This window comes from Aethalodelphis obliquidens, unplaced genomic scaffold (genome assembly GCF_003676395.1).
Source record: "Aethalodelphis obliquidens isolate GAN/ISIS:26980383/991018 unplaced genomic scaffold, ASM367639v1 scaffold3, whole genome shotgun sequence".
Classification (NCBI taxonomy): Eukaryota; Metazoa; Chordata; class Mammalia; order Artiodactyla; family Delphinidae; genus Aethalodelphis; species Aethalodelphis obliquidens.
This window is the reverse complement of record NW_020837947.1, coordinates 19,265,540-19,276,677: the sequence shown is the minus strand read 5'-3', so window position 1 is coordinate 19,276,677 and position 11,138 is coordinate 19,265,540. Positions and strand designations below refer to the sequence as shown.

Below are 11,138 nucleotides of genomic sequence, written 5' to 3'. Positions count from 1 at the left end.
GCTGTGCAGCCAACAGCGCTGGAGCTGAGAGGTGGGTAGGCGGGGCTGACAGCGTCCCGAGAAAAGCCCGAACCACATGGAGGGTTCTGGTGCTACCGCCCAGGTAGGGGAATTAATTCAGAGCCGAGGCTGAGAGTAGTTCCCAGCCCACCCTGCCTGGAAAGCCTGGCGTTACCCCACCCGGTCCTGATAAGGCAAGTTGCTGCAGCTGTTTCTATGCTCAACAGAATGTATAGAGGAAGAACAGGTGTTCACATCTGATTATTTACTCCATTGATTATAAATGAAATTATGGAGATGAGGCAATTTGTTGGATTAATCAGAAAAAGAAAAGAAAAACACAAAAACACATCCCTCCCTCTGTAAAGTTTTAGACATACAGGAAACTTATGATGATGACCTGAATTCTAGCTCATCCTTGCTTAATCATAAGAATGCATCTATCAATCAAATCAACACATAGGCAGGAAGACAATCTGTGGGTTTGAGACAATCATCTGATATTTGTGTCCATGAGGCAAAGTATAAAGGATGATGCTAATTTTAGAGTATCATTTCCAAAATATGGAATTTTATCCTGAAACATATATGACATTTCATGACATTTCACCACTTTTTGACATTTACACAAATAGTATTCATATTCATTCTTTATTGAGCAAGTGTTTTAACATGGCAACTATTTTATTTGTGTATTTATTTATACCTCTTTCTCCAAAAGGAATTAAATATGACACTTATAATGAATCAAACAATAGAGCAAAATGAAAATAAAATTTTAAGTAAGTAAGAAAGATGAGGCAACGGAGTAAAAATGGGTAGAAAAACAAGGTACACCATGGAGTAAATTTAATTCAAGAAATTTGTACTACATAATCCTAATTGTTACTGAGAAGAGGAAAACAGTTATTTGTAAGCTTCACACTTGCATGAAGTATTTTTTATTGCTCAAGAAAACAAAAACTGTGCCTAATTCCTTGGCCAGAAGGAAATTTCTTCCATGAGATCACTCACTGTGAGAATACTGTGCAGTGCAATACAATCAATAATATTCTTAGTACACTTAGTGATGTATTTCACAAGGCTGTTCTTTTTTGAATGCCATCAGTATTAGCCTATGATGGCAAACCAAAGGAGGATTGAATAAATGCAATTTTCAGCAAGAGATTGGGTTGAAAATGCAATATAAAATTTTATAGAATCATGGCTTTCTGCTGCTGATATATATTTGTTATGATTTAATACCATTAAACACTAGTGGTATATATAGAAATGGATATTAAGCAAAATGCAACAAAAGGAAGCCTCTGATAGTACTTTTCAATAAATTACCCAATCATTAACTTACATGAAAAAAAGTTATTCTGAAATGTTTTCTTCATATTTCTCTTAGGTTAAAATATACATCAGATCTGAGCACAGAAGCCAAAGAAGTATTTGTCTTAAATGATATCTGAGAATGTGCAAAAGCCTGTGTTGATAAACACTATTTACAATTCCTACCTAAAGATGTTAGAGTGCAGTGTGTTAAGTGCTTGAAGAGCAGCAAACGTGGGTCCTATGAAAATGCCTGGGAGGAGCAACCTTGAGGACCCACGAAGACATCTCAGAGAGGGTGACCTTGGAGAACAAAGGACAGACCAGACATAGATGGGAGGCAAGAGGGTTCCAGGCAGAGGAAAGAGTATGTGCAAAAACCAGAGGGTAAAAAAGTTCATAGAACATTGAAGTAATTCACTGTGACTGAAGTGTACTCTTGGAGGATAGTTACACGAGTGACAAGAGAGACTGGAGAGAAAGACATGGTCTGGATCATAAGAGGCCTTATATGTCCCAATAAGAACTTTTAAACTTTTTCCCTAGAACGATGAGGAGACATTGAGAAACGCTGAGCAAGGAAGAGACAGTATCATATTTGAATTTTAGAAGGGTTTCTCCGGTAGCCACATAAAGAATGGTCTGGAAAGGGGTAAGAATAACAGTAGGAAGATAACTCAGAATGTTTTAATAATCTATAGCAGAGCTGATCATTGGGAGTGGACACACTTACGAGATATTTAGGAGGTATAAGTGAAAGAACTTGCTGCGTGATTACAGGGATGGTGAATGGGAGGAAAATGGCAAAAATGACATTCAATCTTCAGACTTGAGCAATTTGGGGGAAGATGTCACTGTTTGCCCAAAGGAGAAAATGTGGGAAGTTCAGCAAAAGAAAGAAAACTTCGTTTTGTGGCATGTTGAATTTGAAAGCTATCCTGGGAGATGTCCAAATAAAAATGTTCAGAAAAAAAAAGTGATATATGGGCCTGGCACTCAAGAAAGAGCTTTAGAATTGCGATTTGGGTGTCACTGGTATAGATGATGATTGAGAAAATTCTGATTTAAAATGGCAAACATGCTATCCCTCCAGATATCTGAATGGAAATTACAACATAAAATTTGAGGATAGAAATCCACCTGCAACAATGAATAGAAAAGTTAAGAAGGATGACCAGCAGATAAGACATTTCATCACCGAATGAGGAGGTGTCGTACTGCAGGAAGATGGGCAATAATGTGCTCATTGGAACCTTGAGACTCACTGAGCTTAAAGTTCTCAAATATAATGGAAGTTGGGAGATATAGAAAGGCAAAAATGAGATGGGGTGGTAATTATAAGTCTGGCGATAAAGAGTACGTCCTCACCAACATTTGCTTTGCCCTCCCTAACAATTAAAAAAGAGGAATATAAAAAGGAAAAAAGAAAGTATATCTAAAACAATTATAATTGTAATAATGTCAACAGGAAGGAGGGATAAACACAAGTGGCTGTAGGTCAACATTAATGTTCTTTCCTTTAAGGAAGAGGAAATAATTAAAGTCAAAACTAAAAGCAAGAAAGGTGAAAATAAGGCATAGAAAAAGCAGAAAGATTTTAAAATAAAAACTAAACAATAGAAACAAGTTCAAATATATCAGTAATCATAATAAACAGAAATGGCTTAAGTCCCCGAAGCACGTGAGGTGCTGGGCAGACGTAAACTTTGAATACCATTCTATAAGAAATGGAGGATACTTATCTTGTTTGTCCACAGTTGGTACAAAATCTTCACTGCAATTATCTGGACCATAAATCCATCTTTGGATTTGTCATTTAACTTTAAGAAAGCAACAATAAGGATCTCTATTAAATGAAAAATATATTCCAATTTCTTAAATAATTATATACAGCAAACTAAATTTTATTCAGTGAGTTCTGAGTTTTCTCTCACTAGAAATTGATGAAAGCCTTGATAGGTGTGACAATGACAATTATCTGTTCTGTTCTGTGCTAGGTCCAGCTCTTTACTCTTTCACTGTCCAGTTTCTTCTGAATTTTTTTGTAATCCATACCACTTTGATTTTAGGCCAGATCATTTAATACTAATTATTTATAGTTCATTCTTATCCACTGAATGCTAAGTAGTACTCCTTTAGTAATATTGGTATAATGCCTGATACAACTATAGTACAGGAATTCATCCTGCCTGTTACTTGAATGGCCCAACATTTTCTGTCTGCCTCCGGCTATTCTTTCAGCTGTCTCTGGATTTTCTTCTTGGGTTTCTGTCCTTTGGGCCAAATAATAACTTCCAGATCATATTTGAGCTTAAAGCTTTTCCCCCATTGGACATATTCTTAGATATTCTATATCCTCTAGCTACAGGAGCCCAGAGCTAGTCCATGCCTACTATCATGTAAACTAACCACATATTTTATGTTGACACTAAATTAATGCTAAGGAATCAAAGAAAAACAAACTAGACTAATGGGACATCTTTAGAAGGTAATAAAAGAGCTGCTCAGTAGAAGACTAATAATATGAAACACACAAATACATTTTTACCAAACTCTAAATGATCTCACATAATAATAATAGCTAATAATTCAACCAAGGAAAGTTTTGAATGTGTTTTGTGTTAGGGTTTTGAATATAAGTTTTATTAGATTAAAAACTTGGTCCAAGTTTACAGTGTAAGTATACAACTAGAAACACTGAACATTGTCATATGAATCATATTTTAAAGTTTCCCTCATCTAAATTACCTACTTGAAAATTCTGCTTTTAAAATGTGAAAACCCAATTCATATATTAAGGGGCTAATGATTCCATGTGTGAAAGTCCATTATTTTTACTGCTTCTTCCTTTACATGCTACTTTTTCCTTTTGTTTCTTTTCTTCTTTAAAAAAAAAAACTTTATACTCAGTATAATTTATGTCTAAAGGTAGGTAAAAGAAGTGATAAACTTCAAGTCAGCCCAAGTCCGTTTAATTTTTCATCATCTACTTGGCTAGATATTAAGATTACCTGGCTCACATAAGGCGTGGAGACTATCTGAAGGTGTAATTCTGTGGAGTATATTTATTTATTGTCAAGAAAAATGGTGAGTTTTCAATATCTTTCATTTTGGGTTGGCTTTCAGTTAGCTAGGTAAGAACCACTACTCAAAGGACAATAACTGGAAATCACAAATAGAAAAATGTTCTAAGTCTAAGAAATTCATCACAAACGACTTTTGTCTGTAACATTTTCATTTGCAGATCATCATTTAAGAGCTTCCATCTTCCTTTTAAGAACTACCGTCTGAAACCCGGTAGTGAAAACACTGCTATCGGGCAATATCCCAGTAGCAGCAAATCTAAAACATAAGCCGTTTAAGTGACATCAGAAATCAGAATACATTTTAATGCCACAAGTTATGACAAAAATATTTTTTTTCATAAAACTAGAACTTATATATCGGTAATGAACCAAATACAATGCCTTCAGCTGTAAGCAATAGAAAACCCAACTCTCTGGTTTATACACAAATAAGTCATCACACACAACTGAAGTCAAGAAGTTGGGAAGACTTCAGGTTAACCTATCTAGTAGCTCCAGCTTCACCATTTCTCTTTTCTCTCCTTTTGTGTTATTCTCAGGCTGGTAGGAAGATGGTTCCACTAGTCTGGATCACATATCTATACAAAACAACCGCCAAAGGAAGAAAGAGCATCTCTTCCTGTAGTTCTTTCTCAAGAGGGAGAAAACTTTACCCAGAAGCCCCGAGAAATGCTTTGCCCCCCAGGGGCCCGTGTTAAGTCACATATTTTTCCTGAACTCATCTCTATTACCAGGGAAATACTTAATTTTACTCAACTCTGGGTTCCTGAACCAAGGAGGAGAGTGTTTCCTGTCAAGTGTTTTACTGTGACTGTGGCCTGACATCAGGCTAAACCGGTAAAAACAGGAAACTCAGTCCATTCTGATCCCTTCTTCCTCATTTCCACTCTTCTCCAACCTGCCTGGTTTTTCGTTCACCATAGTCTACTGGAAGCTGTTTTCTGTAGTGTTATGGTTTGAACTGCATCCTCACCAAAATTCATATGTTGAAGTCCTAACCTCCAGCACCTCAGAATACGACCTTATTCAGAAATAAGGTCTCTGCAGTGTAACTAGTTAAGACAAGGTCATACTGGAGTAGGGTGGGCCCCTAATCCAATGTGACTATACCAGTCCTCATAAGAAGGGGGAATTTGGACACAGACACACAGAGGGAGAATACCATGTGGAGGTGAAGGCAGAGGTTGGGGTGATGCTTCCACAAACCAAGGACTGCCAAAGATTGCTAGCAAATCACAGAAACCAGGTGAGAGGCCTGGAGCAGATTCTCCCTCAGAAGGAACCAACCCTCTGATACATTATCTTGGACTTCTAGCCTCCAGAACTGAAAAGAGTACATTTCTGTTGTTTAAGCTACTCAGTTTGTAGTACATTTTTATGAAGGCCCTAACAAACTAATACATGTGGTGTGCCCAGAATTCATATAGGCGCTTCTCTACCAAACCAGGAGTGAAACTGTCCTATTTGCCTTAGAATAAGGTCACATTTTCTTTGTGCTTTCTTATCTGTCAAATAGGGATAATAATAATATTTACCTCGTAGGATTTGCTGGGAAGATTAAATAAGCTTCCAAGTATAGGTAAAGCACTTGGAGAAAAGTACAAGGACCATATATGCTCTCAATAGTTACTAGTTATTCTTGGCCTTGACTCATTGAGCTACATGCCAAGCTCCATTACAGGCGCTGTAAGTACATCACCAAATAAAACAAATACAAATTTTGGCCTTTATGATTTTTACATTTGTAGTGAGAGGATGTAGAGAATAAAACAAATAAGCAGATTATGTGATGTACTGGCCAGTAGTAAGTTCCATGAAGAGAAATGAAGCAGAGAATGAGGAGAGGGAAGTCTGGGATTGGGTGCGGCAGTTTTCAGTAGGGTGGTCCAGAGAGGCATCCCTGGAGGAGGGATGGGAGTGAGGCATGTGCTCGCCTGGAAAAAGACCATTCCAGGCAGAGAGAAGAGCAAGTGCGAGTGCCCTGAAATAGGAGCCTTCCTGGAATAGGCAAAGAGCAAGAAGGCCAGTGTGGGGAGAGCAGAGTGAGGTGGAAAGCAGTAGGAGGTAAGGTCAGAGACATAACAGGGGACCAGGTTGTGTAAGTTCTTAGAGGTCTTTGACTTTTATTTTGAGCGACATGGCAAGACTTTGGAGGTTTTGAACATGGGAATGATACGATCTGACATACATTTTTAGAGGATCACCCTGGCCACTGTATGAGAATAGTAGAGGCAGAGGGAGAGGGAAGGCAAGACACAGGCAGACCAGGTAGGAGGCTGTTTCTGAGGTCCAGTCTAGAGATCATGGTGGCTCTACCTAGGGTGGTTTGGGGAAAGAGGTAAAACATAGTCAGGCTATAGATATTTTAACAGGAGAGGTGATAGGTTTTCCTGATGGATTAAATGTGATGTTTGAAAGAAAGAATGGAGTTAAGAATGTCTCTGAGGTTTGAACCTGAGACTCTGGAAGCATATTTCCATTAAACGAGTTGGGAAAGAGTGCTGGAGTAATTGGGGAAGGAAAGAACAAAGCTGTTATTGTTGTTCTTCTTTTTCCCTTTATTATTATTGCCATTATTATTGTTGTAATGAGAGGTAGATTCATCAGTCCTTCCCATTTTATTCTTAGTCCCATCTCCTATCAGATTTTCTCTTTTTCCCAGCAGGTAATAAACCTCTGTGCATCCCTCCCCTCTATTTGGTCAGCACATTACATCAAACTGGTCCCTTTTCCTACTGTGATCTAGTCCCAAAGAGAAGTATTATAGATGGATACTTAGCATGACCCTCTATCCTGGGAACACAAACTTGACCCTAAATGCCTGTTTCTACATGCACATCTTCCTTTTCAATCCCCCCAATAGTATCGTTATGAAAGGAACCACCTGCTTTTTCTTCTTTTGGAAATTTCGCTGGCCTTTGCTTTTTCTCATTTTAGCCACTTTTCTTCCACTTACTCTAGTTTCCATTAATCTTCCCACCAACTCTTCCCCACTAACAATACTGTCTGCTCTCACTCCCATGAACTTTCCTATGACCCCTCAATACCGCAATAAATCTCCTGACCTATCTACCTAGCTCATCCCTTTCCACCTCCCTCAACTAAAGCTTTTTGCGGCAGGAAGACCCATCTGAGGTCTCTGAGACTTAGTTTGCTCCTCTATAAAATAAAGGAATTAAACAGATTATCTCCAAAGATACTTTCAGTTTTAACTTTTGATCAAACTGACTCTACGTTTAGCTATTCAGTATTCTTTCATGTGTGGAAGTTCTCATTTCCTAGCTAGCTCGTCCTCAATGTTTCCTTTCATTACTTCTTTATAGGTTCCAAAGTCCTAACCACATTTTTTCATCATTATTTCTTAGGCCAAGCCAAGTGGTTTTCACCCACACCTTAATGTTGGTCAAAAGAGTGTTTCTTTTCTTAAATTTTTCCTAACATTAGCACACAAAATAATTGAAGGATAATGTTTCAAGTCTCAAAGAAAGTAAACTTATTGGGACATCTCTTTACCCTGAGTGAGATCTCATGTTGTTCTTTGAAAAATCTGTGACTGGAAAGTTTTGTTAATGCCAGTGACAAGCAGCTAATGGCACAACATCTGCTTTGATTTTCTCTGACACACCCTTGAGCTTTCCATCCTCACTTCTCTGTGGTGGCCTCACCTTTGACTTTCTTTTGTCCTGTAACTGCCAGTTTTGATCAGCTAATGAGAGCGATAAGGAAAAAACAATTTAGCTCAGCCGAATGCCTCTTTTGACAAATAAGGAAACACAGTTTGTTCTTCTGGATTTCAGACTAAATTAACAACATTTTAAAAAAATCCTGTACACAGAGGTCATTTTTAATGCTTTTATTTAGCAAAAGTTCCAGGTGATTTTGAAATACATTGGACATTCCATTCACTGGGGATGAGAAGTTTTTCCAAAACATTTTCAATAGCCCTAAACTGATTTTGTCTATCAAAGCAAAAAAGGGGAAAATCCACCCCAAAAAAGTCTTTCTATGGTGGAGGTTACGTAGCTGGACTTCGTAGACATTCAAGAAACTCTCACACACACACATTTATGTAATTAGTTAGAAATATTCCATTTTTAAGATTAAATTTTACATAACACATTATGACTATGGGTTACTCGAATACCATAGTTATTTCTACTTATTTTTAGCAAGAGAACTAGACTTCACATTACTTAATCCTGGCTTATAAGTCTGACTTTGTAAAACTGTAGGATACATGTGTACTGTCTAGCCTTCTCTGCCCAAATTAAATGCCATCGCCTTTGAGTCCCAGTTATAAGATGCCTCTCCCTCCTCTGAACTCCACTGGGACTTACCTTCCGTCCTGCTTTTCCCCATACTTCCTAAATCAGAGTCTCTCATATCTATCAATAAATGTTTATGGAAGAAAAGGAGGAGGAGAAAAATAAATAAGCATTTTAGTTTAACAGAAAAAGTATCGGCTTTGAGTCAGACAAACCTAGTTTTGTATCTTATTTCATCTGTTTATTCACCATGTGATAGAGGACAGTTGATTTAATCTCTCTGAGTCTTAGTTTCCTCATCTATATAATGGAGAAAATAAAATCTCCCTCATAAGGTACTGTGAAGATTACATTAAATAAGATTTAAAGCATCTAGCACATAAGAAGTACCCAATAAAAGTTACTTCCCCTTCCGCATTCCAGCAAATCATTACTAGTTCAACCCTGCAGTGCACCTGGTTGAACACAGGACTTTTTCTAGGCTATGAGCTTTTTGAAGACAACATCTTATTAATCTTTATATTTCCTATAGAACCCAGGATAGTGAGTTGCATAGTCTGGAGGCACAGTAACTGTGTTTTGTATTAAACTGAGGGATAACGCCTATGTTATCACTCCTAAACTGTGGAACAATTGTCTGTGGACTTTGGCACTTGGGGCTCTTTTGGGAATACAGCTCCTCTTGTGAGCTATGTATGGCTCAGGCCACTCTGGCCTTGAGACAGCCCCCATGGTTTAAATTAGGATAACTACTTTCCTGAATTCTACGGCAACTGATCAGAACGCTGTTCCACTTCTTACTGTAAAAACTGCTGCAAAAAAATCGACCTTCCTCTGACAGAGACTGAACTTTGTGCTGGCAAAACCACAGGTTGTGTTGAAAAAGCACTGAGTCAAATAAACCCGGGCGATAAACTCCAGCTTGTCCCTCACCAGCCATGAGACCTTGGGCACGCTCCCTCTGCTTCCGGAGCCTCAGCTAAAACAAATAGAGACAATAATGCTACTGAGGCTGTCACACAGGGCTGTGGGTAGAGAAGGAAGGCGAGGCCTTGGAACACATGTTAACAACCATGAAGCAGAATGCAAAAAAAAAAAAAAAAAAAGTCTAGAAAGTCATCACTTTGGGTCATATGAGGCTCTTACTTTATCATAGTCTAGGCTCCCGCCCACACTTATTCCCTTCTTTGGTCAAATGACCAACTCTCTTACTTTATAATTCCATCTCAGTTCAGCAGAAAAGCTGAGCGTGTATGTACGTGTGTGCGTGTGTGCATGTGTGTGTTTGTGTGTGCATGGACACACACAGTGATGCCATCTACGTAACTCCCAACCTTTTCTTCCGCAAGACAAGTCACAACGCAACAAGCAAGGGCAGTCGTGCATTCCCAGTACCGCAAGGCAGCCACCATGCTGCAGGGGCCGAGCTGCCTGCAGGCACAGAACTGCACCCATTCACTTTCTGTCTGATGCCAGAACCACACTGCACAGTCCAGCTGCTTGTGGACTTTTCTTGTGTGTCAATTACAGCTTCCTTTGTAAAATATTCCAAAAAAGATACAGCTCAACCAAAGCGTAACCAAAAGTCAAGGCCAGACTAAAGAAGGCAGGTCAGGGGAGAAGCCGAGACTCGTCTTTGCAGTTGAGGAAGATTCTTGGTTTCTAGGTCATTTACAAGCGTCACTCCAGGCTTCGTCAGGAAACCGGGAGGGAGGGGAGGCAGATCCATCACCTATACATCGCATATAGAAGACCGAACCTTCCCAAATTTCTGATAAAAGTCTTCCTCTGCCCGGGCCAAGGCGTCTTCATCAATGTACACAGCCGGCCTTTTGGCCACGAGGAAGTACTGCACCTTCCTGCGATTCCAGCCCAGCACATACTGGAGCCAGCCGCAGATGGCGGCGGTGGAGCGGCCCACCCCGGCGTTGCAGTGCACGTACACGGTGTGTCCGTTCTCAAGCAGCGCGTGGAGGAGACACACCGCCTGTGGCAGCATCTGGACGCGGCCTGGGATTGAGAGAGCACAGCACAGACCAGTGAGACGTGAACCCCGTGTTGCCGCTAATAGTCACTCCTCCAGCGCACCGAGAAATCACAGTGTTTTGGCGGGAGAGGCAGGGATGTCGGAGCTTGCTTCACTCCTTTGTTTTGAAAGAAAAGGTGAGACAATACCAAAACCTGCTAGTTATAAAGTGGAAAGAGCAGCCAGAGGCAATAGGTCAGCTCTGAATCTTCACTTGATTTTCCTTTGAAGGACGTCTGCATCCGTGCAAATCTCCCTTCAAAGATAATTTCACTACCGCCTATCCTCAGAAGAATGGATTTTTACATTCATCAGAATGGCCTGTACAGATTGGGCAGAGGTTTAAAGGATTTCAAAGAGAAGCTCACAGGTCCTGTCACCTGAATTTCCTTTAATCCAAAAGGATCTTCCAGGTAAATCCAAAACAGAGTTGGTCCATATTTG

The 11,138-nt window shown here is 39.4% G+C and overlaps 1 protein-coding gene across 5 annotated transcripts in view; it reads right to left on the bottom strand.

Annotated features, from left to right (window-relative positions):
* Window positions 1–8,241: 8,241 nt before the first annotated feature.
* EPM2A (EPM2A glucan phosphatase, laforin) overlaps window positions 8,242–11,138 on the bottom strand; it is a 106,528-nt gene continuing 103,631 nt past the window's right edge. For all 5 annotated transcript variants that reach the window (XM_027084245.1, XM_027084254.1, XM_027084251.1 and 2 more), the window contains exon 4: window positions 8,242–10,678. In XM_027084245.1, coding sequence (XP_026940046.1) covers window positions 10,401–10,678 — 278 coding nt within the window. In that variant the 3' untranslated portion in view covers window positions 8,242–10,400. The remainder of the gene's footprint in view (window positions 10,679–11,138) is intronic.